A 26,535-nucleotide genomic window follows, 5' to 3' on the forward strand; every position below is an offset into this window, starting at 1 on the left:
GGAGGCAGTTTGCTGTCTGGTGCCCCAAATGTTCTGCAGAACCAGCAGCTGCATGCAAGAAATGAAAGAGTTTTTCAAAAAAAGGAAGCAGATGTAGGACTTGCAAGGGAAGAACTCTTGCTTCACTACACATTCAAGACCCACGGGCTGGTGGGCAACTGTCCAAACAAAGAACCATAGCGCTCAACCACACAAGCTTCTGCTTCTCTTAAAAACATCCAGATACTTTTCTAAAAGGAACAACGCTTTTTAAACTGTGAGTTGCTGAGGGTTGCTTAGTCAGGATAAAAGCTAGAGTCTACCACAAGCAGACGAAGTTTTGTTGAACAGTTACAGTACAAAAAAAGTTTGGATATGTGCCTAGATCTTTTTTGTTGCTCTTTTCTATGGTATACACAGGAATGTATACACACACACAACTGCTATTTAACTTTAAAAAAAAACATGTAAGCTGCTACGTGTAAATAAAACAGAATCGAATCATTTGCAACTAAATGAAAACTTGTATTTACTGAAAATAACTTAAAGACAAGATACGTGTTATACCGAGAAGTTTTATTGTTTTTTGATAACATTAAAAAAAATAATACAAAATGGGCAACAACAACAAAAAACAACAAAGTAACAAAATTCACAATTAATAAAGACTTGGTATAAAAAAAAGAAAAGAAAAGAGAGTGTTTCAAAAGTCTAAAGGAGAAGAGTCCACCAGTGTGAAAGGTAGTGCAGGCAGACCGTTCAAGAGCATTGTTTCTTGTTAGTCCTACAACGGACTGGCAACCACTCAAAGATGTACCCCACGTCCTGCCAAATGACAGCTAGCTGACAATAGTTGGAATTCTGTTGATGCGCACCAATGTTTCTTACTGTAAAAATTGCAAAGAATTTGCAAGTGGGAATTTCCTTAACTACAGTGCAATCTACTATTAAAAGAAATGTGCATAAGGGACACGGCTGAAAACAAGTACTGAATGGCCATGATCTTCAGGCCCTCATGGAGCTCTGCATTAAAACAATGCTGTAGTTGAAATTATAGTCTGGGCTCACGAACATATCTGAGAACTACTCATCTGTTTATAAATAAACCCAAGTTAAATCTCCATGCAAACAAAAAAGAAAAACATATGTAACACACCAAAAATGCTTGTAATGTGTAAATCTGTTAACATTAATCAGTACCTATCATCTTTTACATGAGAATTACTATTTGAAGCGTCACATGGCCATAACAATGACTTCAGGTAAGATATATCGCAGCAGCACTATTTAGATAAATGTACTAACTGAATGTCTTGTTTACGTAGATTGAACTCAGAGCCCTTTATACCTGGACCCTGATCCTGGCTGAGGCACAAACCTATCATTAGTTGTGTATTTCACTAGTTGGTATGTTATTAGTCCTTAGTGTGTTGTGGTTTCATTTCAATCAACAAACCAGTGAACCAGTCAACAAACCAGAAAATGACTTCCACAGTAAGCCCAGCAGGAAACTTCAGTTCTTCTGACTTCAGGATTCTTTCAGTGCACAGTTAGCTGAGTTTGTGTGCAATAATGTGTAAACTGACTCCTTTAGCGTCATATTCATATTCATGTCCTTATTGTTTCTGAACTCCATTCAAAATTCAGACATATATTTCATCACACCCTTGTTGCTTTTGGGGTTAAAAGGATGAGAACTTTGACTAAAAGATTGTTCGTCGGCCTCAGATGGAGAGGAAATCCGCCATGGCTCCACAGCATTCTCCAAGTCAGGTAGGATGTCTGGCACGACAGCCTGTTCAACGATAAAGACGATCGGCTCCACGACGAGCAGCAGGGTCCAACCTAAAGCCCCCAGCCAATAGGAGGAGCCAAGACTGGAGAAGTCCTGACGGATTTCTTCACGGTGCTGATATGTGAAAAAAGACCAGCTCAGGAGGAAGAAGAAACCTGTAGACAGATGGCGAAAATGAGTCAACTCAAGTATGATTACCGCTAAAAGCAAAAAGGTATTAAGCACAATTATTACATGCCTGGAGCTTTAGGAAAGACTTTGCATGATATTGAACTGCAATTCCAAAGAAAATAAAGTCTCTGTGCGCTCCCCAGCGGGGTACATAAATGAGTAGTACATGAAACAACTTCTGTAGGTGAGAGCTTGACATGAATGACATAAACCAAAAGGCCATTTGGAGGGTAGTTGGAAATGGAGAAACAGAATAACAGAAATCCAAGAAACACCGTGTTTACATATGTGGATGTCATAGGAAATGAATATATGTTACACACCTGTGGGGGCCATGGTGAACAGCAGCAGGGTAGTGGGGTAGAGCGCCTTTTGTACAATGAGGAGAGCGCGAGTGTTTGAGTAGGAGCGCACCGTCTGGGATGTCCAGCAGAGGGCAAACACCAGACACAGAGCAGCCGTGCTCACGGCCATCAGGAAGGAGAGAACTCCAAAGACCCTCTCTGCTTCCAGAGCTGCAGGACACAAAACAACAGACGAAAATTAGAATGGGTAACTACACTTATATTCATTTTTACACATTCATTTCCACTACGAGCATGATAAACACTACACAATGTCAAATTTCCCACAATATATCCCTTATTTTATCCTCGAATGCCTTTGCTAGAGAATGATCTGTGAGTGCGCTTAGGATTAAATGTTTGGAAAACAGGATTATGCTGTTTTCCACCTCTACACTTTTATTCTGGCACTCCACCAGAGTAACTGTCCATACTTCACTATTCAATTAAGTCCTCATTTATTTAATACCAGCTGTTTTGCAGCACTTGAAGAGTCCACTGGAAAAAGGTAATAACCTATTAGCTCTGGGCTTTTTTAAAAAACAAAAAAACACTGTTTCTTAAATGTCTACTTTCTTCTGTCTGGCCAAGTTTCACAAATTTGTCACAAGCCTTATATACTTTTTTTTTCTAGAAATACCCCCAGGGGAGACATGTGGGATGCGCTAAAAGAGTACCTAGAAAAATGATATTGTGCTGTTGCCAAATGACTGTATTTCCCAGCACTGTTGGTTTTTAAATGAAGTACATCAAATGACTATTATTCTGCTACTCCGGCAGATGATTTGATGCTTGACGAGAATGTGTACAAATATTTCCTGAGAAGAAACAAGGTTTCGGCCAGGAGCAGATGTATAAATGATGTCATTAGCTAATGTCAGAGATGAAAACTGTAGGAAACCAAGTGTTCAGGGATAACCTTTATATGTTTATCTCCTTACCTGAAACTCAATATTCAGTATCGTTCTTTTTAATTTTAGAACAGACACAGCATAATATATCTCTTTAAGTCAACTTTGAACTATTGCAGTTAACAGCTATTTACTATAGTTTTATCTTTTTAGTAAATTAATAATTTTGTGGTACTTCTTAATAATCTTAATATTGATCACTCATTCATTAGAGTTTCTTCTCAGCATGAGGAAAAGACTTTTTGTTGTTGTCATAACTGATATTTTTTCGTTGTGTCGTTAATCATTTCTAATCACCATTATTACTGTTATTTTTTTATATATTGTCAAGCAAAAAGACAACAACTATCTTGAGTCCTTTCTCATTTGCTTTCCTTCTTTGTGTATGAGAGCAGAGGACTTATACAATATTAGATTAATTGTTAACAGCATAAACTCAGTTTATGTCAGTTTATGACACGAAATGAGATTTGAATGATAAAGACCGGGTTTTAGCTCACTAAAGATTTCGCAAGCACATTCAGTACAGAACTGAGCCTTAACAAAGAATGCAATTCACCCGGACAGAAGCAAGCTCAAACTTGTTTACTGCTGCAGAGAATCTCTTCTGTAACTCAGCGTTTTGTCAAATCTCCCTTTTGATATTGATCCTCTCTTGAGAAAAATAAATTCTCCTAAGGCTGAAGCAAGCAGAAGCAGTCTTATCAAAACAGCACAGCAAAGATGTGCTTAAGTCTCATTAAATATGCTGCCTTTGCTAACACATTTTAGTCAGTCAAACCTTTAACCTAACACAGAGTGAAAGCTTAAGACAGATACGAGATTTGTTGACTGCAGAGTGGTGTCAGAGAAGCGCTTGGCTCACCGTTGATGCCAATATCATCTTTAGGATTCGTCTGGTCGCTTTCAGTGGCGTTCCACTCCGTCCACAGTCCCCTGTCCTTCACCCAGTAAGGTGTCCAGACTGCATAGCACACACACAGGCACCCCACTAATCCCAAACAGGACTGTGAAAACCTGAAGCGACCGATCAAGTCATCCAGCTCAAGAAACTTCATTTTGACACCGCTAAAAGAGACAGGGGCGATAAACAAGAGTGTAATTAGGATGTGCTGAAGTTCAGCGACAGAGGGATAATCTGTCTTAAAAGTAACCTTGGCATTTAGATTATTTAAATGAGCTTTACAAATATAAAAGCCCTGGCTTACCTTTGTTGTTGTTGTTGAAGGGAAAAAAGCTGTCAGGAACCAAGCCCTGAGGTTAAACTCTGATTTGAGTTTGCCGAAAAGTAGAAGAAAGTGTAAAAGTAGTGCTGTGCCAAAACTACTGCACAAACACTTCCAACGCTCATTTGACATATGAGATAATATGCTTACAACCACAACAGATCAAACCCTCACTGTAACTCCACCGTCGCAGTGGAAACTCCCACCCATCAGGGCTGAAATTTCCCCTTGAATTCTCCACTGTGACTTGCCGAATCGCTCTATAGAGAAAGTGAAAGCTCCAGCAACAGCCTTTCAATATTTGAGGAAGCAGAAGTTTATGTGTCTAAAAGCAAACAGAGTTGAATAGGTTCGAAAAGCTCGATCTACAAGTCCCTTAACAGTTGAGCGATTATGTTCGACTGCAATAAACAAATCAGACCCTTGTCATGTAGAAAGTGTGTGGGGGGTGTCGTCGGGTCATTACGCATCACGAAACGGTTAAGGAAATCCCACTCGCTGTCACAGACAGTGGGCTACAAAGTGTTGTCAGCCAATAGCGTCTTCAGCATCAGATAACTCCCCCCTGTTCGTCACTCTACTCTCACCACCTTCACTTTCCTTTGCAGCAGCGGAACGGAACCCACAGCCCACCCATGCCAAAGAACAAAAGATAATGTCACACTGAAACAAACAAAGAGCACACAAAATAACACATCTCCAGCTAAAGGCTACTTACTCTAAATGAATAACAGTCAAGAAAATAAATAATACGTCCTGTATTTATTTGTGGACTATTAACTTTACAGCAAGTACAATTCATTTTGACAAAATAAACCGCGTAAGATGAAAATCAGAAACATTTACAATTCACAAGAAAAGAGATTTGTAGTGTTTGATGTTAGGACACGTCTGATTTTTGGTTGTTCTATTTGGCATCCACTTAAAATATCAGCAAATAAATCCACTTCTCAGCTTAACAATAAGGCCTCAAGACGCATACAGAAAAGTACTCCGTCCTGTTCTTAATGCCAGGCCGGGTTTTTTCTTTACTTCTCTTTAACCTGGTCTCAGCTATTTCATTCTTCAAAAACAGACATCAGAGCTGACCTTGTGTCAGGTGTTTGTGTCAAGCTTTTCACCATAAACACAGGAAGCAAGAGGGATGCTTAAGTACTGCCTCTTGAAATTTGGCAGCTACATTCGTGCCTGTTTAATCCTAAGCTTACTTTCTGGCTCTTTGCAGCAGGACCTTGAACACATCAAAAATTTCTGGGTCCTCCCCAGCAGACAGCTCTGGAGTGCTTTTCTCCAGCCAATCAGAGGAACGGATCTGATGCCTGAGAGTACCGATCAGCGTGTCAAGACTCTCTGTGGGCTTAGAGGCTTGGCAGTCTTCAGTGGCCAGCGAGCCTGTGTCAGGAACAGGGCTATCCCTCTCCTTCAGCTGATCTGATGAATTGTTCTCGGGTAAGGTTTTTGGATTGACAGTAGCAGCATTGTCTGAACCTGCATTGTCCTTTTTTACTGGCTTTTGGCTCTCCTCACTGGTTTGTTTGATGTCCGGGACTCTCATTTTTGCTTCAGTTTCTTTTAAAGCCTCTCTAATTCGCTTAAGGCCTGAAAAACCACAAAACAAAGTGACAAAATAAGTCAGTACAACATAAACCTTTGAATGAATAAGTTATATCACAAATATGTGCTAATCACTGTCTAGTATAAGCACAGGGTGACAAAGCATTCTACATATTTAATCCAGAAAGCTGTAAACTTTAAAAATAATAGCATATAAACAAAGTATAACTATGGTAGATTTAAAAACTACAGAAACAATTAAATATTAACAATTAAAGCCTTTACTATTATAATTTGAAAGATATCGCTGTACTAGAATGCTAAACTAAAGGATGTCTTTTGGGTTTTTATTAAATCAACCGATTAGGTCATTACAGACTACTCAGTCTTCTTCTTTTGGAATCGGAGAGGTTAACATCAAGCCAAGAACTTTCTGCATACACTATCTCAAAAATAGCTATGAGGAAAATGAATGAATTAAGATTTTTATCCTCATTTTTATAAATGTTGAGCAAGAATGAGGAGCAATTTTCATGTGTTTAACTATTCTTTTTCAGTTTTTCATAATAGACCAAGGATAGCAAAGCACTTGGGCAGGAAATTTGTGGTAAAATTTAAAGGATATGACCTTTACTCTCCCTCCCTCAACGGAATAACAGCTAATCTTACCTTAGAACCAGAGTCCACTGAAAAGAGCTGCTTTAAAGATTTAGATATGTTTGTATTTTGTTATTATTTTTCTAATGGAATTTGGTGACTGTGATGTTTGATTTTAAATTTTCATTTGTTTACTTTTATTTTGTAGCATAATCTTGAAACTTCATGTGTACTATTCTTTAGAGCAGGGGTGGGGGAACTCCAGGCCTTAAGGGCCGGTCTCCTGCAGGTTTTAGATGTGTCCTTGATCCACTACAGCTGATTTAAATGTGTCAAAGTTCTCCAGAGGTCTGATAATGAACTAATGATTTGATTTAGGTGTGAAGACCCAGGGTGATATCTAAAACCTGCAGGACACCGGCCCTTGAGGCCTGGAGTTCCCCACCCCTGCTTTAAATGATGGCATTTTATGTGCCTAGTTCTCCTTATTTAACTGTACTCAGCCTTCCTGTAGAGTATACTGTGTACACAGTTAGGTTTTTTGGACAATGACACTTTTTTTCTGTATACCATGACATGTGGATTTTAAACCAAACAATCAAGAAGTGAATGAAGTGCCGACCTTTACCTTTACATAAACACATTTAACAAAAGTATTGCTTCAACTTTTTTTGAAATACATTGTATACGTTTTCCCAAATTTTCAGATTTCAAATTTGCAATCTGGGACAGCCTGTTCTGCTTGTTTGCGGCTGTTTTGCTTTCAGCTTTATATTAAGGAACTGATTTTAGATCACTGACTTGGCCATTGAAGAACATCCCATTTCTTTCAATCTCATTTCTTCTTTTCTTTGAAAGACTCTTGGGTTGCTTTTCTAGTATTCTTGTGTCATTATCCATTTGCACTGTGAACAACATAGGTGTACAATAGTTTTGTTTTTCACTGCTTCTTTGGACCAACAAATCTGGTCCAATGTTAATGGCTCACTGCTCTTACTAAAACAGAGAGTAGGTGAACGGCTGAGAGGGCATAAACAGCCTGGCCAAGAGAGACTACGAGTGTTGTTGGTACTGACCAAGCTGAAGGTGGTGCTGTTGGTCTGCAAAGACGATGCGGAACCACCCGGGCACTGAACAGCAGAACGCTTGGCCACAACTGAGCAGCACCTTGTGCCTGAGGAAACACTTCCACAGAGACAGCTCCTCCTCAAACGATGACTCTTGGAGATACTACCAAAACAGAAGTGACAAATCAAACCTAAAGAATATATATCTCAAAAGAATGAGAAGAATGTTGCGTTCATATGCAAGCCATTTCAATTCGACTTCGGTCTTGTTACCTTTCTAAGGTCAGCCCAGACATACAGTGTCGCAGGCCTGTCTAGAAACGGGATGCCCATACTGAGCAGCTCTCCAGTCAAGTAGCTGCACGCAGCTTTCAGCCTGCGTCTGTTCTCAGGCAAAAATTCCTCATTGATCCACTCTACAACACGAGAATGCCAAGTGACAGTCGGCAAGTGTAAATTAAATGTTACAAGTCTTTCTGCAGCAGAGGCCCCATGCTGTGCTTGTCATATCAGAGAAAGCAAAAAAGGGAGGCTCGTGTTTCTTGAAAGCATGGAACGCACAAGGAAGAACAGTGGAATTGTTAACATGCTTGCATCAAAAGTAATTTGCATTTATGAATATAAATTCCGCTATACACAAAATGCTTGTTTTGTGTAAAGCGTGCTGGATAGTTTTGTCCAAATTGTGCTCATGTTAGGATTACTTTCCAAGTGGTTTTTCTGATAAATCTGATGTTACAACAGCAGTGTGACTGCAAAAGAACACAAAAAGCTCAGATCTTACCTTTATCCTGAAGCAGTTGTGCAACCTGGTGCTGGGTAGTCCCAGAGACACCATGAAAAGAGCCCAATTTGGCCAAAGCCTCCACGAGGTCTCTGTTCTCAGTATATAAAGTGCCTATTCTGATTCCTGCCATTGCAAAGTCCTAGAAAGGACATGACAAAGTCAATGAAAAATAATGAACTGTGAAAGCAATGTATACGGTTATTGAAAGTCTCACAGTTTTCCACTTCCAGGCCTCTGTACAGCACATACCTTGCTCATTCCCCACATTATATGCGTCCTCTGTGGATCGGGCAAACTGAAATAAGGGCACATCATTATGAGATAAGTGGATGTCTTCAGCAGCAGTTATGATGATTCAAGGTCTAACAGACTAATCATGCGGAGGTTAGGTTCACGCAGTACCTGTCTGCACTGAGGACACTCTGAAAGGTGACAGATTCATCAAACACTGTCAGCATGTACACTTCATCTACAATGGCATGGAGAGCATTTCTAAAGCAGGAAAGGAGACAGGAAGATAACATAAATATATACATATTTTCAGTGCAGCAATAATAAGGCCTGGTTTTATATTCTTAATGGATATTTAAGACAAGGAAAATGCAACATCAATGTAAAACAGTTCCTTCAACGCCCAGTGTCACTGTAAAAGCACTGTGGTTTATGGTTACAACAGCTCAGTGCCTGGAAGGGTCTGTGCAGGGAATTACTCTGGCAAGATCATTTAGAAAACAATAGATGTTGCAGGAGTCTCTTTGGCACATGGCTGCACTTGACAATATGCTGGTGATTAAGAGAGGTCGTAAAACTCCGTCAAGAATGTTTGATATTCCACACATGGGACAGAGCTCTCCATCATAAAATAAAACAGATCACAGTAGGAACTATATGCAGTGACTTGGCAAAGCGCTTAAAGGAACCACAGGAATGTAGAGCAAGAGGATTACAGCGTTAGGCCGCAGTGTGAGATAATAGTGAGGCAAACATACCTTTTGGCAAACTCCAGGAAGGTAATCATTTCCTTCAGGCTGTAGATTTCAGCCAGAGGGTTGTGGGGGTTCATCAGGATAACGCCGCGAATTGTCAACCCCTTAAAGAAATGGCAGGTTCAACTGGAAGTAAACAGGAACTGCTACACTGTACCTTCACAGTCTTTACAGATAAACTGAAAAAAAAAAAGTCTCTGAGAAGAACAAAGCATCCAAGGTGTTTATCTACGCTGAGAATTTTGCTCGAGTAATTTTGTCTTTCTTTTAACATTTAAATGTTACTGTTTCAAACCAGCATGCCTTCACACGTTACCTCTTCCTTAGCTCTTTGCAGACCTTCTTCTAGTTTCCGTACAGTGAGGCGGAAGGGTCTGTTATCTTTGCCATCAGCCTTTAAAAACAAAAGAAAAAGCAGCCCAGCTGAACAGGGGCCATTACATTCCAGTGTGCACAAAAACATCCATTTCAAATGCAAAATGCTGCAAGTAACTCGGGTTGTGCCTTCCTACCTCACAATCAAGGGGAACATGGAAGAGTTTTACATCGCTATACAGATGAAGATCTTCAGTGATGACGCCGTAGAAAGGAGTCGGAATAAGGATGGCATCTACGGGATGCAAAACACACAAAACAGGTTACAATATGCACTTTTTTTATTATCTCACTTTTCATTTTAGTATACAAATAACTAAATGTGCACATATAATCTGTATCATATTGTATTTTCATGGGTGTATATATTGCACAGCAAATGCTAACTGAGCCATATCTGGTACTATTTTGAGTTGTTACTGGTCATTGCCTTTGCTAACATGGAACCAAAATCACCAACGAAAAGCATCTGCTGATTTCAAAAACATCCCACTAATGACTGACTCACTCTGCCTTAGTGATTCAGGTAGGCAGTAAATAGGTAAATACCAGCTGACTCTGAGGCTCATGATTTTTTTTTTAACGTTGTGACTGAGCAAAACAATTTACTGCGCTGCTTAAAATGAAGCTTCGCCAGCAGAGGTAAACAGAATGCGCAATTTATGTGGCTGGGTGTTTTCTTTAAAATAAGTCTGCGTAATCCTTCCAATTATCTGTTAAACAAGCAAAAGAGGAACGCGGACTCGACTTCCTCTCTACCGCTCACTCATTTTTATTCATACGGTACAGATATGGATGCATTAAATGAATTGTACGTCAAAGCATATCTGAACCTACCTTTGGGATCACAAATGACTGCAGCAATACATGAGAAGAGGGAACCACAGCCATTCATCACCACAACCTGGACAAACACAGGCATCCACTGTGTTATGAAAGACCCAATTATGGCACGAGTCCTGATAAATGTGCTTTAAATTAATCCACCTACTAAACCTGCTATTCATTCCTGTGCAAATTAAGTTGGTGAACCCAGAACTGCTGTCAGTTCAATTGTAGTGTTTGACATTTTTTGATCATTAGTGAAATAAAGCATTCAGCTCAATATCCTTCATTTTTGATAAAAATGAGAGGCTATAATCCAGAGCATTAGTATAAAAGTGGAATAAAGGCTTATTTGTCAGTAATTATGTTATTTGCTGGACATCGCTATGAGTCACAAGATGAGGACTTTATTTACACAACCTGGGGATTTATTACATCTTCTACCCTTTATCCTGTATACTGTGTGTCAAATATTATTATCTTAAGGGTCAATAACATTTATGGAGTCATTATATAGGAGTTGTGCAATATAGCTCCGTGGCATTGTGCACAAAAGAGTACAAAGTCCTCAGGATTGTGCTTACTGCAAGGTGAGTGATTAATAAAAAGTTGTTCCAGTTTTACCTTTGTTATTAATATGATTCCCTTAACGCACGAAGGTTTTTACATATTCAACTGGCTGTGGCTGCCGTCTTAAACACATTTCATATATTACTTACAGTGCATACTATTTCAATAATAAAAGCAATACCCACGTTGTCAGCTTTTAATGGGTTTGGAGAACAACAGTAGCGAGTCAGGAATTTTGCAACTGCCACCCTGAGGCTGAGAAAGAGCGAGACGGAAAGGTCATGGGGTTAATGTGCACAGTGAAAGGTTGTTGTTAAAAATGTAACTTCACCATGAGTCACATAACAAATGTGATCCTCATTAAGAAAAGATTAAAAATAAATGTGCATTTAAGTGTCTTACAAAGCGTGCCCCCTCCAGTCTGAATACCGCAACAAGGATGGGTTGATGTGCAGCATGTCAGGCTTGGTCAGCTGTAGCAGAAAAGGAAATGGGATTTTTTTTGTCAAAGAGCAGGCAGAATAATTCATAATAATAAGTAATAACAAGTAAATGGCTATACACATATCATTATAGACTGCATTGAACCTAATATTTATCTTACCCGTTTATGAAGAAGATCATAACAAAGTTTGTTCTCACTGGTCCCCATGTTGATAATACCCTGGAAAAAGAAGGAGCTTTTAATAAATGCTTAAGCATCTGTGACTGGTGTTTACAACATTGTGCTCCCTTACATCAGGGTTGTCTGTATCATGGTGCCGGTCCATTCCATATTGGATGTAGCCCTCCTGGAGGATACCTTCATGGAGTCGGATGCTATTACCACGCTCAGACAGGTAGATGCTATTGCCGGGACCTTCCTCACCCCTCAGTGTTTCCAAAGCATTCTGAGACATTTTGCAGGCCTTGACAGATCTGAGCTGTGACTTTTTTGTCTCCTGATTAAAAACAGACTCTGTCGTGGGAGCCTCTGGAGGTGGCTGGGATGAAGATGAAGGAGCAGAGGGGGCAGGCGTTGTCATCAGCGAAGCTGAAAAACGAGCTAAGGGTGAGGTGGCGGGGTCGCTTTGTGTTGTGGTTTGCGTACCCTCTCTGACAGCGAGCAACACCCCCGTGAGCATGCTGAACAGGCGGAGCTCATGCTGACGCTCTTGTTCTGCCCTCCTCTCCTCCCGCTGCTCCCTGCGCTCCTCCGCCTGTAGCTCTCTCTCCAGCCGCGCCTCCTCCAGTGAGAGGAGACGTTCCTCTGCAGACTGCTGCCAGTTCAGGAAGCTGGCTAGGGCTTTATCCAGTCTCTCCTGACCACCGCATCTACCGCCCCCATGGCACCATGATGTTTTACCACCCCGGCGCCGCTTCCTCTGTCTCACTGAGGTCTGTTGACGAGAACCCTCCTTTCTGGGCTCGTCGGATGTGTCGTGTGACACGGGACCACCAGCAGCCAAGGTGGTGGCTGTAGCAGAGCCAGTCATGTTCAGGTCACTAAAACCTGAGAATGTAAAGAAGAGAAATAAGATTTTAGCCTGCTATCAATTTTATAAACATATGCTGATTCTAACTAATAATAATAATAATAATGATAGTTATCGGCTGACAACCTGAAGGTGAAATTCTTGTATTAAGTGTGCTCTCGGCTCGGCTCAGGGTGTCTTCTGGCTCCAGTAGAGACTGCCCATCAGTTTCCTGATCATCTCCAGAACCATAGTACATCTCAGGCGGTGCCTCTCCGGAGTTCAGCATGCTCTCCTCCACATCTTCACATTTGATATCCAGCGGATCTCCAGCTTTTGGGGGCTGGCCAAAGAGAAACCCACCGGAGGAAGCAGGACCAAAAGAGCCCGCTGGCACTCCTTGCAGGTATGCCTCAGGTGCCCCAGAGGTCTGGAACACCTGTTGAGCTATGACAGCTCCGCCTAGGGAGGAGTAAGTAATAGCCGGCCGATTCGCCAGCACTCTGTCCATCACATCATAAAACTTCCAAGACCTCATTTTGTGGTTGTCCTTGATGCGGCGGTACTCCAGCTTCATCTTTTTAATCTTCTCCCTGCACTGGTCTCCTGTGCGGTAGATGCCCTTTTCACGCAAAATGTGGGCGATACGGTCAAACACGCGCTGGTTGCGCAGTGAACTCTCCAGTTCAATCTGCACCGACTCGTCGGACCACAGCTGGAGCAGCTCCACAATCTCCGGGTCAGTCCAGTTGCTGCCTCGCTCATGCCTCCTACCGCGGAAGTCCATCGTCTAAGTTAGAGGAGGATTTCTGCAACACGGGATGATGATAGCGAAAACGAGCAGGCGGCCTCTGTCAGGCCAACTTCAGGCACGCCGACACACGCTGGATTTTAAATGCATTACTCATGCAGTAAAAGTGTAGGTTATACCAACTCACTGTAGTTTCTCTCACCTTAAATCAAAAATGCAGCGCTCCGAAATGAGACCACTGTGGAGCTGTCACTCTCATGTGACATCCACGTAGCCCGATACATGTCACGGATGGTTAACCCGGTTTGGACAGGTTTGGGGCGGCAAAGGTTTGTCCAGCTGGGGTTAAGATCTGCAAATGTTTCTCACAGCAAATGTTGTAATAACTTGGAGAAACGGGGAATAGACGCGCACTAGGATATCTACATCCGGGTTGACGGCACATGCGTGCTGTCCTTATTCCGGGATAACTTTGGTCCGTGTTATAACGCTGGAGCTGCTGAAAGCGGGCTGGTTTTCACTTATACCAGGCTGTAACGGGGTAGACGCAACCATGCGAGTCAGACTCAAACGGGGAGCTTTGTGTTATAGCCCCCTCTACTGGTTCCAGTGCTGTTTTGTTCGTTTTTTTTTTTTGTAAGTTCAGTACATATCCAGGAGATGGCAGTCACACACAGGTGTACAAATCAAGCCAGCCTTAAAGCATGGATGCGTGTTTTGTATACAGTCGTGTCCCGGAATTCCTCCTGTGAGGATAAACTAATCAGCGTTGCAGCTTGAAACAGGCATAATTTTGACACAGTCATCCAATTTCTTTAGTTGTTACTTTAACCATTCTTATATTTATTTAGACTTTTAACTAGTTCATCATAAAAGTAAAAATAATACGATGATACGAATGTTATTATTTATCCTGCTATTGTCAAATGAAAAAAGGGATTAGCGTGACTTTAGGCGAGCTACACAACAGCTGGCCCCGTCCCTATAGGAGACTGCGACGATACACATCAAGCGCACACTATAAGCCACTCGCTCTAAACGTGACGTATTTCCTGGAGAAAAGGGTTAGTGGCAAGTTGTTGTAATTTTCATCCAATCCTGAACCGTTTTATTGTATTGGCACGCAGCGGCTTATTTTCCCCTTTGTCTGTCCGTGCTGTTTAATTTGTACGTGTGTAAATTAAAAACAGCACTACTCCAGCCAGCAAACAAACCACGTGAAATGACTTAAACCTATTAGAAGAAGCCTCCGAAAACATAACTGGGCTCGACGGTGGAAGTTAACTGGCAAAATATAACCATGGTGGCTGTAAGTTGGTGGAGGATGACAAGCAAGACGGGATAGTTGAACTGAGCACTTTTCGGTGAAGATGGGTGCATGCGGGTAGCCTTGTAATTAATCTCCCAGACCGAGTAAAGGACGCACAGTGTCAGGTTAGATGTAAAGTTGCAAGTGAAACCCGCAGAAGGAGGAATGGGAGTCTCCGCACGGAGGGAGGATGAGGAGGCATGCCGTCTCGGTCCTCACTGGTGTTTGACTTGCTAAGGTAACTCCTACGGCTGACAGCCGCTTTACTGTTTTGCTATTTTTTTTCTTCTTCTTCTTCTTCTTCTTTTTAATCCGTGAGTTTTTGATGCGTTCAAAGCTGGGAGGGGAGCTGTGCCAGAGTGGGTGGGAACAATGGGAGTATTAGCGGAAAGCGTTTCAGCAGTCTGCCAGCGCTGCCAACAGCGCTCACCAGTCCTCCCAGTCAGGTGAATGCTTCTCCAGTCTAGATAACAAGATTTTTTATTTTATTTTTTTAAACCAGTACAGGGGATTCTTTTTTTTTTTAAATTTATTTATTGGTAGAGACATGGCTTAGTGACATAGTTGGCCAGCTCTGCTCAGACGCGCTCCTCTGCTGAAGTTTATTGGTGGTAAGATAACACGATTGTCCTTAACTGTTGTATTTACAGTGCTGCTTTCTGCAGGATGTCACATTTGGTTCGGCTGATTCAGTTTACAGTCTGCTTTCCACTGTCCTCTGCCTGTCTTGCGCGCACACTCTTTATTTTTGCGGTCTCATAGTTATTCAACCTGACGCTCTAATAGGGAGTAAAGCTAATCGAGTGCATTTATCTGTGTATGGTGAAGATAACTGTAGTAAATTTCACTCAGTTCTGTTTGTCTGGCAGGGGTGAAAAACACCAAAGCAGTGCGTTAGTCTCCGTCAAACACTGTATATATGCTTGAAGAGCAGCTCAGTTTGAGCAAACAAGCTTCAAAACTAAACCTAAAGTAATCCAAGTCATGCTGTCCCCTACCCCGTGGGTAATATTGTTTGTACTTCTAGTGCAGTTCCCACCAGAAGTAAACCAAAGAAGGAAGTCAAGGTCACCAGTTGTTGAGGCAAAAAGTATGGCTCAGGGCATCCTTCTTTTCCGACTACGCTACATCACCACATCAAAGACTGACTGATCTTCTGTGCTTTTCCTTTAGGTCTAGGCAAAGGTGTCTTCTTAAGTTTATATAGATAGAGAAAGACTTTGCCGTCAACCTCCAGCCTCCAATCTCCACTCAGTTTGTCACCTGTACTCCTAAATCCAGTACTAGTGGTCCTAAAGGTGTGAGCCCTTAGCAGCACATGGTTTATAAGAGATATAAAACAGGAATGCAGTGGAGGAGAAATAAGTAGGGAGACAAACTTGTCAACAATATAACTCATCTATAAAGTAGGAAGGAGGTTGTCTTAGATGAGGGGGAAGTTTACCGCGGGGATAAATGCCAAGATTCAGATGGCTGTTAAAAATGGGGTTGGATGTCTCTGTGGGACATTACTTACAGAATTGATTCTTCCTCCTGGACACATTGATGCTGCTGCCCCAGACAACATTTTTATCAGGCTTTTCCATCTCTGTAACTTATAGACAGTGGGAGCCAGGATGGATTAGGCTTTAGTGGCAGTCAGTCATGGCGTTCTCACTCACTACGCGGCGTGTCTCAGATGATCACCGCACAGCTCACATCCCGCCGTGTAGCGCAGTCCTGATAGAGCACAACATGCCTGTGCAGTGCCTCTGGCTTTCCAATCGCACTCTAACTTGGAGCAATTTTCCCTCGCAGGAAAGAATACTTGGCTGTCAGTGGTACTTCACAAATGCTGCAGCATGGTTGTGTGCCTTGGTTTTCTGTGAGAGGCCGGCCCAGAGCACATGGTGGGTGTAGATTTGGCTGGTGGGCAGCCTGAAATAGAGCTGGAGTGCTGCATATGGTCTGTCACAGCTTTGTGTTCTTGTCATTGCTAATGGAAATTGGCAGTTGCTCTCCATCAAGTAAAGAAATGGATATTGATTAAAAAAAGAAATCTATCTATACCAGTTCCATTATTGATTCTGCTTGCAGACTCTTTATCGATTCACATATGATTAATTTTTTGATTTTTTTTTTTTTTTCTTGCGGAGGGAAGACAAACCAGGTGTTCATGGGTTAAATGAACTTTTTTTTTCATCTCTGAGTCTGAACAGAGTGCAACAGCAGGAAAAAAAAACTTTGTTGTGACTCAGGTGTACAGAACCTCTAGTGCCATGAGTTTGACGTTATGGGTTTGCAGCACGGGAGCTGTTATAAAAATAATCCAGAACTGATATTCTTGGAAGCACACTATTCCGATGGATTGGAAAGTTTGGAATGGTTCTTGATGCAACTTGTTCTTTATTCTCATCTGTCAGCAAGGGTGGATGCTATTTTGTCTCATTATGTTTGTCATGTCGCTCCGGACTGAACCAATTGCACATTGTGTGCCTTTCTGTTGTTTTGTACATATTCCTCTAGTTTGTATATATTCCTCCAGACTGTATATATTTCTTCTGTTTGCTATTTATTCCTGATGTCTTTAATTTTTATTTATTTTTTTACTCCTGCACAGTTGGCGTGGAGCACCCATAATTTCTTTGTACATGTACAGTAACAATAAAGGGCTATTCTATTCTATTAAACTCCTTGTCAGATAAATCACATTTAACCTACTGGGAATACTTGTGGTAGCGGTGTGCTGTTGACTAAACAGCTGCTCCAGAGCTTTGGGAAATCAAGTCTTTTCCAACTAAAAGAAAATAATATTTTGAATTTTCTTGTCTTAAGAATTGAGTTTGATTCAGGTTCACGCTGCTGACAATATTGCTTCATTTGACTGATGGTGTTTGAGTTAGTATTAAATGTTGTGCCCTTGTTATTTATTTATCTTTGCATTCAGCAACAATTACTGAGTTTTATGTCAAATACCAATTTTGAAATCGGAACATTTTAAAATAAATAATGACTGGATGATGTTATTTTTTTAATGTAATTTATGTTTGGCAAGGATACCTCTAATTTGGTTACAAGAAAGCAATAACGAAGATATGTAAAGTCGTTATAGCTGGATAAAAAGCTATTTTTTTTAATGGGGGATGGCAGTAAGAGTAAATTTAGGAATTATACAAATGGGAAAGTATATTTCAAATGTGCCTCCAGTTATTTAATTGCTTTAAATAACTGGAAGGCGGCACAATGTCGCCACACAGCAAGAAGGCTCCTGCAAGGCTCCCCAGAAACATGCTTAATGGGTTAACTGGTGAGTCTAAATGGGCTGTAGGTCTGAGTGTGAAGGGTTATCAGTCTGTCTATGTTAACCCCGCAATGGAGTAGCAGCCTGTCAGCTCTGTCACCCAGCATCTGCTAGGATAGACTCCAGCCCCCCACCCACCACCCCTCCCCCTGCGACCCCGACTGATTGATGTGACACAACAGATAAACATGTCGCTGCCATAGGTAAATGTCACCTGACTTGTCGATAGGCCGATATCAGTCAACACCGCAGATGTAAGCCGATGCACCGTTCGTCCAATGTATCAATGCTTTACTGTTTGCAACCTATAAAAATGCAGGCCACTAATAGCCACTAATATCATTTACTGATGAGTCAGTTAAGCCGATAATATAGTTTCTGCTGGTGAATGTGTTAGGCTGTAACTGTAACCTTTAAATTATATACAACCTATAAAATACAGCATTAGGATAATAATAACAGTGTACTCAAAAAGTGCATTAAAAATCCCCCTACCATGTTTATATAATAAAAAATAATGTGGACTATTTTTGAGCAGTTTTAATCTGTTTATTGCTGCAAGTGTTTAGGGTACAGGGGCTGCAGTCTAATGGACTGGGGAAGTTATCAAAACATTAATTAATGGACACTGCTGATTCATCTCCCTCTAATCTCAAACAGCTTGAATAATGAGTGAGTCAAAGCACACGAGTCAGTCTGTGCTAAGCTTCTTCAACGGAGCCTGCAAAGTTCTGCTGACCACTGAGCAAGAACAAGGGATCAGCTGATGTGATGCGTCCTCTTGAAGGACAACTTAGTTGCTGATGCTGAAGAATAAGAGAGGATTTTGAATCGTCTAGAAAGAACATCGTGGCAGAAGTTGTTGCTCCTACTCTGTTTCAGCAGTAAGAAATTACTTTGGGGGAAAAAATTAAAAGATTTCTCGTCTTCCTTATCAAAAGGGCCCACTTAACGACTTTTAGAAGTCTTGACAATAGCTTGAAACAGAAAGTGCTCAGTTAATATTTCAAATCTGTCATGTTATTTTAGCAAATCACGGGTCATTTATCCACCCCTGCACGTCCACTGAAGGTTCAGCGTTGTACTAATCTCAATCGAGGTCATGCAACTCATTTTGTATTTTCATTGTAGTTTAGATTCTGAAGTCTTAGTTCTCCTTTGGTGTGAAGGTTGAAGCTACGGCTTACTTTTAGGCCTTTGATGTATATTGTAAGAGTAAGCAGCCACTTGTTAATTCCTCTCCAGGCTGCATTTTGAAAGAAGGTGTTTTGGGAGTTGTATTATAATGTGCTTGTTGTTTTCCGCAGTGCTGTATGAGGGGGAGGGACCCCACCAGTACCACCTCTATCTCCTCTCTCTCTTCCCCTGTTCTCGCTCTCCATCTATTCTTCCATCTCTCAGCCGTCTCGGTAACAGCAGACCCCTGCTCCTGTTTTTGTGGTGCTAGCATAGTGTCTAATGAGCTCAGAAGAAATACTCCACAGGAAGAGTGACAGCCCATGGTCATGTTTCCACCATTTCTCCTGTTGTGCTCAAATCACACTCACACCACATTTGTGAAGCCACAGAAGCGAGCGTCTACTCTTTGAATAGTTTGAATCTATGCAATCTGCGCAAATGGGATAATTGTTTGGAAGATTGAGGGATTGAGGGTATTTTCGGGGAAGTGAGGAGTTTACGGCAAAAACAGCAGTTGCCTCCAAATTCCTACTGCTAAAAGCATATCATTTGGAGTTGGGAGGTTTTTCTTATCAGTCCACAAGGAAAGGATTTTGGTCAAAATAAAAAAAAATTGTGTTTACGACTAACCCGTCCTTTATTTTCTTCCTCTTGTCCAATGTCGGATCATTGTAGAAGCACATTAAGCAGAATATCCCAGACTTCCTTTTACCCAGCAACATTTCCAGACTCCTCCTGGGGGATCCCAAGTTTATCGCAGGCCAGATAACATATAAAATGTATCTGGAGGAATTTCGATCTAACCCAAAGTCCTTAGGGTAGCTTTCTCTGTGAAATGCATGAGCCACCTGAGCTGGCTCCTTATAACATGAAGGAGTAGTGGATCTACTCCAAGCTCCCTCAGATGTACGAGCTTCCCACTCCGTCTCCAAGGGCGTGCTTCCATTCGGCACGGCTGCCATGTAGCGTGCACTAGCACAACAGTCCCTGCTCTCTCACTGGCCTGCGCATACACAGAATTTAACGATTGGGACCGGAGTACACATCAGTTCATCTCAGCATCTCAAATCCCCTTTCTCATGCTCACTCAAACTTAAATATCATACTTGAAAAACACATTTGCAGAGTACAAAAAGGGTCATGATTTCAAGGATTTTGTGGCTTGATTGGGAAAGTAGTGTCACACTGTCTTCTCACATGCACCAAACATTTGCTGATTACCTAAACCGTTTTTCACTGTAGCTATATGAAACACTGCATACTGTTCTTGGGCAGATTTTGTACTCCTATTATGTGAGGACCACTAAATCTCACCTGGACCCACCTCTTCAAGCAGGTCAGGGCACAGCACAGAGCAATCACACGTGTCAAACAAACTGTAATTTTGGGGGTTAAACGTGACCTGCTGTGGTACGATTAGTTTGGTATGAGTGTAACCTGAAAGCCTGAGCCCAGCTCCTGTGCAAAGGAAAATATTTTCAGTCAGTTGCATCCACAGCCTCATTTTTTTTTTTTTTCTATCACTACCCAGAACTCATGACCATAAATGAGTGTCTGAATGTAGATCGACTGCTCCTTTTACCCATTACTTGTGAAAAAATGCCAAGATACCTTCGCTTCGGGGGAAAAAACAAACCTGTCTGTAGGGAGCAATCCACTTTTTTCTAGCAGAGAAATAAATAGAGTTTATTTTTTCAATCTAAACTGAAGGTTTGAGGCTGAAACTTTCCCAGATGTAGTAAAAAAGTTTTTAGTTGCATTGTAAATCTAAAAGGCTGAATTCAAAAGATAAATTGTATAATTCAAGAAATTGTGCCACCTTCTGCCCTTTTTGACATGATCAGGTATTACTTTCCATAAGGCATCTTACAAATGCTCTTAGCCACTGCCATCTTTCTATCCACCACATCCTCGGGCTCAAAAATAAGACGTAGTCCTGCAACCAGTGGTGTAGCCTCCTCATCCTATGATCTTAGGATAACATCAAGAAACACAGCAAGTTCTTTAAAGCTTTGAACATCCTACCTGCCAGGTGTTTTAAAAAAGTTGTGCACCAAGAAAGTATACCTAGGAAAATGTGCACTATTTAAGGATCTGGACTGTCACTATCTTATTCAAAGGCACCTGGTGGCACAAGGGAAAGTATGCTGGGGTTTTAGAAGCCAGATCACAACCAACTTGAACGAGTATTGGAGAGCTGAGAGAGTTTGATCATGTATCCAGGTATACTGTAGTTCGACTGCTGCTACAAAAAACATTAAGGAAGCACTTGATCATCACAGTATAATGCAAGGCTGTGAAACCTCAGAGATACAAGTCTGTCCACAAACACAAGGAGACAGGCCGTTACATAAGACAAGCTGAAGAGGGTCGTAGAAACAGCAGGAGCAGCACCAGAGCCCTACAAAATGACCTCCAGCACGCTACTTGTGTATGTTTCTGACCAGACTGTCAGAAACATACAAAGACTTGGACTCAATGAGGGTGGCATGAGCTCCTGACAGCACCGCGCAGTGCAGCTCAATTGGCATTCGCCTGAGAGCTCTAGAACTGGCAGGTCCGTCATTGGCACCCTGTTCTCTTCACAGATGAAAGAAACTTTGCATTGACCACGTGTGACAAATGCTACGGCATCCCCAGTCTTTGGTCTGTCACATGTGTGTATGCCTTCTAACTAGACAGATGGATAACACTGAAGTAATGACTAGTTTAGTGACTTTGTATTATACTGTGATGATCAAGTGTTCCCCTTTTTTGTCTTTTTAGGGTTTCTAAGGCAATGAACAGCTAACTTAACAGTTTTATACTTTAAATCTAAAAATCCTGATGTCCAGAAATGTTGACATAAATATTCTAAATGGAAGTGTACCAAATTGGGGGGTCTACGCTGCAAATTCAGCAAATTTACAACATCTGAGATTTTTTTTTTTCCACATCGGTTAAGTGTGTTGTGTGGATTGATACATTTGATATAATTTTTGTGTGATCAGCAGCGTTACCAGTGAGCCGTTTAGGCCTGTATGGTCTCTATCTCCTGTTCTCTTAGGATGAGCTGATATACTTAGCAGATAACCACACCTTATCTGTCTTCACACTCTGAGTCAGTTAACTTACCTTAAAGCTTTCCTTTTCATGTTTGACTTACAGGCTCCTTTTTTATGATCCAAAGAGCTACAAATCAAAGAGCAGCAGACGATCTCAGTTGAAAATCTTGCTCATTTGAACATCTGCTCAAATAATGGTCCTTTTTAGCGTGCTTATTTTACTATTCTGTTAAATGTGTTGAAAGTACCTTTTCATACCTAATAAGCAGTCGGTTATTTAAAAAAATGGAATACCTTATAATGAAGAGCAGTGCATGAGTGAAATTTAAATATTTTCTTCCTCAGACACATTTCCCCTCTTTTTGCCAGTAGCTGTATATTGGTTTGCTAGGAGCTCTTCCTGTATTGCAGCAACATGCCTACTGTATATCATTATCATACATTACCATTTCAAGTCTCAAAAAAAATGAAAGAGAATTGGAAAATGATTTCGTTTTTGGCACAGCCCTTGTCTGTTTCTGACCTAATATTTATGCTTTGCACATTTATTAAGTTGTGGTCTTCTTCTCAGAGTCTGACAGCAGACTGTGAGTAAGTTTCATGCTTGATAAAGTCTGTGGGTGTGGTGTCTATTTTTGATGCAGTTCTGGGTTTGTTTTTGTGAATGGTGTCTGCGGTAGGTAATTCAAACCCAAGAGTGACCCAGTTAAGAAGGCCATGTTTGTGTTTATAGCTTGCTCTGTCCTCTCATCTCCAGGCCAGTGTTCTACTTTGCTGCTGTAAGGTGGAGCATCCCCACTCTGCCTTGGGACACAGCAACAGACGGACAGATAAACTGCGCTGTGAAGTTGTCCTTTTAATGGATGCCAGGGTGGCCCTGCTTCTCTTGTGGACAGTCTTTGTCCTGCTGACAGCTGAACTGAATTGGATTGATGCTGCAAAGGTCTACACCAACACGTGGGCTGTCCAGATCAATGGGGGCCCTGGGGAAGCTGATCGCATCGCCAGGGAACATGGATTCATCAACCATGGCCATGTAAGTTCTACGTCTCTTACTCCTTCCCTCTATTACATTGTCTAAAATGTTATCCTATATATGCCGCATATGTCTGTTTGGATTAGTTTCTCTCCTATATACCACCTACCTACTAGATTTTACTTTACTATACACAGCCATGGTTTGTTACAGCAAAGTCTTGCAAGTCTCAGGCTTATAAAGCAAGTGTGCATCAGAGAGCCTGACATGACACACATAGACAATATTTTCTTTTTTTCACTGGATTGCTAAAGTCTGGCCTCTTCCCATTTCTTGTAGCTTAAGTGGGGCATGCATGACTTCTTACCATGCTGGCACATACTCGTGTTTGCAGAACAGTGGTAGGAATAGACGGCAATAATAAGGGTGATATTTTAGGGTCTGAAGGACGGTGGCTCTGTTTAATTATGATGTAGCTAGTTTAATTTTATTGCTAGCACTTCAGTTGCTGTTTGTGGTCTTGCCAAGTCATTTTATTTAATTAAACTGTTGTATCACACAGTTTTGAGATACGGGAGAGGGAAAAAAAAAACAACTGTCAGAGGGTGAAGAATGAGGAGGAGAGACAGAGAAGTGACTTATTGTTCTTTCAGCATATTAGGTCCCTCACATATCAAAATGCTTCAGAGGCTAAGCTTTTTCATATTTGTGCTCAGCACTTGACAGCGAGTCGCTATTTGGTCCCCTTTTCCCTTGTTGCTTCACTTGAGACTTTACTTCATTTGCATGTGTCTGTGCGGAGCTGCTGGAGTGTTACACACACACATGCACACACCAGTGAACAGCCCTATGGATTACTTCTTACGAATATGCGTAGGAGGTTCTGCATATTCCCGTCCCACCTCTACCCACCTCAACTAAAGAGGATTCTCTGAAAGAGAGGTTTGCGAAATTAAATCGGGCTTATCTCTCCTGCCTTTTTATTGTCAAAGATGGTTTTGTCTGGAGTGCAAAGCCAGAGGTTTTTAGTCTGTTATCCTAGCAAATAGTTGTAGTTCGGGTTTTTTGACAATCTGGACAAGATTGGACTTGTGTCAATAGGAAATGCTCTTTGCGTCCATTGTAATAGATCACATCCATGTGACCAAACGTTGAGCCTCTCTGAGGAACTTAAGTTATTTTTAAATGTGCAGTTACTTTAGTATTTATGTAGATACTGCAGTAGCTTCAGGCTTAAAGTATAAAACTATTGTAGTGCAGGATAAAAGAAGGCTTCGGTATATTGGCCCCTAACACTTATACTGTAAAACGATTCTGTAAGTTCTGGATAGAATGAATTGGGTAAAATGAACCCATCAATATACTGCTCACAAAATACAGATATATATATACTCTAGAGCCAAAAAAGTATCTCTTCTCAGAATGGGGTAATTCTTCTTTCTCTCATATTCCTCGAATGTGATCACTTTCCCTAGGAAAAGAAAGTTTAATCAGTTCCTGCCTTCTGTTTATCACTGTTGCCCTCATTTCACCCAGCTACAGAAACATTTCGAGCCTCTGCCTATAATACCACTTAATTAAAGGATAGATGTTTAGTTTTCTACTTTCTGTTAATTACTGATTACGTCAAATGAAGAGATGCTGGCAGAAGGCAGAGAAATGAATCCTCTAAGATGACTCTGGGTTTGCGAAATCTATGATCCCGTATGGCAGATTGTCAGTTAAGTGCACACGAAATTAAGCTAAGGTCCTGGAAAATGAAAGAGAATTGCATGCAGACTCATTTTGAAGAGTGGGCTCTAAGAAAAACCCACTTACCTCACCCCAACAAAGCCTGTGGCACTTTTCTCCAAAAGTGGAGGGTTCTGTTTTTTTTCCCTGCAGTGTGGATGTGGGAGGCAGATATTCCAAGGGTGGTGGTTATAGTTGGCTGCAAGTTTAGGGAGAAATGATACAAATACTAATTTCCTAAACACGGTGAAAGCTAGGAGCGTGTGTGGGAGACACTAACAAAGAAAGGAGTAAAGCTAGTGTAGCATGATGTTATGGACAGAAAAGTGCTGGATGACTGGAAGAAATTTAGTATTATCCACCATCTGGAATTAGATTTTGTAGGAGTACATCTTCAGTCATTGTTTTACAGAAGCACCCAAATAAGTTTTATTTTAGTCTCTCCTGAGTGGGTGCTATGAGAAAATGATGATATACGGGCTATGTGCAGTATCTGCTCTCTGACAGTGTAGTGTGGGTTATGTGAGGGTATGAGTTAGGCAAGACTTTGTAGAGCTGGCAGCTTAGAAAGGGAATGACTTATTCATTTTCCCATCATCCTTGGTGGTGGGTTCTATAGGGCTCTTGTAGAGAGGAAAGAGGCTGATGTATAATCAGGACTTAATTGGATTTTTATCACTAATGTGATTACAGGATCATCACGTAACTGATCATTTGTTCACTGTGGTGCTTAGAAACACCTTATTGTCTCTGCACGTCTTTTTGTATTTGCAGATTCACTTATTATGTTTCGGCCTAATTTTCTTTGAATGTATAAGGGATAATGTGCGCGTTTGATTATGCTTCATGCTGATATTTAAGTGTAAATGTCATCAAGGCTTTGTTTATCGGCGTCGTTGTATCTGCTTGTTGTATCTGTGTTAAATTTTGGCCTCCTTTCTTCGTAATGCTTTGTGTATGTGTGGGAGTTCTATGGTAGGGTTAGGAGCTAAATGTCATGTTGCGTTGTTGGTGAGCAAAGTCAGAATCATTGTTTTTATGAGGATGGGCAGGCTCTGTAGGTGGTGACAGACTGAATCACCCTGGATTAGACGTCTAACGCCACAGCCTTTCTCTTTGTTTCTTTGTCCTTCTCTCTTTCTGCATCTCTCCATCTGGCTCTCCCAGTTTCTTTCTATTTATAGCTAACTGACTGTAAACATGTGGCTGTAGTGTAATCTCAAATAAGGGCTTTTTGTTCAGCTTCACACAGTCAGCTTCCCTTGGCAGGGGGCCTTCTTTTAAGACTGCAGGAAAACACTCCATTAGGGCTGTGCGATATGACCAAAATCTCATATCCCAATATAAAACATCTATCGTCCGATAACGATATAAATCACAAAAAATGTAATATTTTCTGTAAATTCTGTGAATCTCGGGTAGGTGAAGTGTTTCCAGCTGGGCGTCTTGTACCTGGAGTCAAGTGTTGTAACCGATGCATGAAACTACACATTTTTAGACAGGTTGTAACAGCCGCCGTTTTCTTTGTGTGTATTTATTACACGGCGTGCTGCGGAGAAAGCCTGTTCTAACGTTTGAGTCTAAGGTTTATTTTTTAGCACCTGACGGCTCTTTTTTTTGCTTC

The 26,535-nt window shown here is 41.3% G+C and overlaps 3 protein-coding genes across 5 annotated transcripts in view; 1 reads left to right on the forward strand and 2 right to left on the reverse strand.

The window, feature by feature from the left end:
• Nucleotides 1-538: 538 nt before the first annotated feature.
• On the reverse strand, nt 539-5,111 carry si:ch211-256a21.4. The gene is made up of 5 exons (XM_040025303.1): nt 5,101-5,111; nt 4,409-4,684; nt 4,066-4,268; nt 2,269-2,460; nt 539-1,929 (listed from the first exon to the last, which is right to left on the reverse strand). Exons 3-5 carry the CDS (start codon nt 4,256-4,258, stop codon nt 1,616-1,618), a joined length of 699 nt encoding a protein of 232 aa, XP_039881237.1. The 5' UTR covers nt 4,259-4,268; nt 4,409-4,684; nt 5,101-5,111; the 3' UTR covers nt 539-1,615.
• A 62-nt stretch (nt 5,112-5,173) lies between these two features.
• Nucleotides 5,174-14,235, reverse strand: accs (1-aminocyclopropane-1-carboxylate synthase homolog (Arabidopsis)(non-functional)). Its single transcript, XM_040025296.1, has 15 exons — nt 12,789-14,235; nt 11,925-12,679; nt 11,792-11,851; nt 11,590-11,660; nt 11,373-11,442; nt 10,630-10,696; nt 9,930-10,027; nt 9,734-9,811; nt 9,421-9,521; nt 8,834-8,923; nt 8,681-8,726; nt 8,429-8,570; nt 7,918-8,060; nt 7,654-7,807; nt 5,174-6,025 (listed from the first exon to the last, which is right to left on the reverse strand). Exons 1-15 carry the CDS (start codon nt 13,426-13,428, stop codon nt 5,631-5,633), a joined length of 2,910 nt encoding a protein of 969 aa, XP_039881230.1. The 5' UTR covers nt 13,429-14,235; the 3' UTR covers nt 5,174-5,630.
• A 52-nt stretch (nt 14,236-14,287) lies between these two features.
• furinb (furin (paired basic amino acid cleaving enzyme) b) overlaps nt 14,288-26,535 on the forward strand; it is a 93,297-nt gene continuing 81,049 nt past the window's right edge. Inside the window, exons 1-2 of one of the 3 annotated variants that reach the window (XM_040025299.1) lie at nt 14,288-14,939; nt 22,962-23,240. In XM_040025299.1, the coding sequence (XP_039881233.1) occupies nt 23,064-23,240 (177 nt within the window). In that variant the 5' untranslated portion in view covers nt 14,288-14,939; nt 22,962-23,063. Of the gene's footprint in view, nt 14,940-15,002; nt 15,313-22,961; nt 23,241-26,535 lie in introns of those variants that run through there. The other 2 variants (XM_040025300.1, XM_040025302.1) reach the window with 2 other exon arrangements.

The sequence above is a fragment of the Simochromis diagramma genome, unplaced genomic scaffold (assembly GCF_900408965.1).
Source record: "Simochromis diagramma unplaced genomic scaffold, fSimDia1.1 OVJJ01000293.1, whole genome shotgun sequence".
In the NCBI taxonomy this organism is placed as follows: Eukaryota; Metazoa; Chordata; class Actinopteri; order Cichliformes; family Cichlidae; genus Simochromis; species Simochromis diagramma.

Excerpts from the sequence above, each read along its gene's own strand:
- si:ch211-256a21.4 (XM_040025303.1), bottom strand. The coding sequence starts at position 4,258 with ATGAAGTTTCTTGAGCTGGATGACTTGATCGGTCGCTTCAGGTTTTCA. Across the intron at positions 2,461-4,065 it reads AGATGATATTGGCATCAACG|CTCTGGAAGCAGAGAGGGTC; the intron begins GTGAGCCAAGCG and ends TGTGTCCTGCAG. Across the intron at positions 1,930-2,268 it reads GTTCACCATGGCCCCCACAG|GTTTCTTCTTCCTCCTGAGC; the intron begins GTGTGTAACATA and ends ATCTGTCTACAG.
- accs (XM_040025296.1), bottom strand. The coding sequence starts at position 13,428 with ATGGACTTCCGCGGTAGGAGGCATGAGCGAGGCAGCAACTGGACTGAC. Across the intron at positions 11,661-11,791 it reads ATGATCTTCTTCATAAACGG|CTGACCAAGCCTGACATGCT; the intron begins GTAAGATAAATA and ends TTTCTGCTACAG. Across the intron at positions 8,924-9,420 it reads TTCCTGGAGTTTGCCAAAAG|AAATGCTCTCCATGCCATTG; the intron begins GTATGTTTGCCT and ends TTCCTGCTTTAG.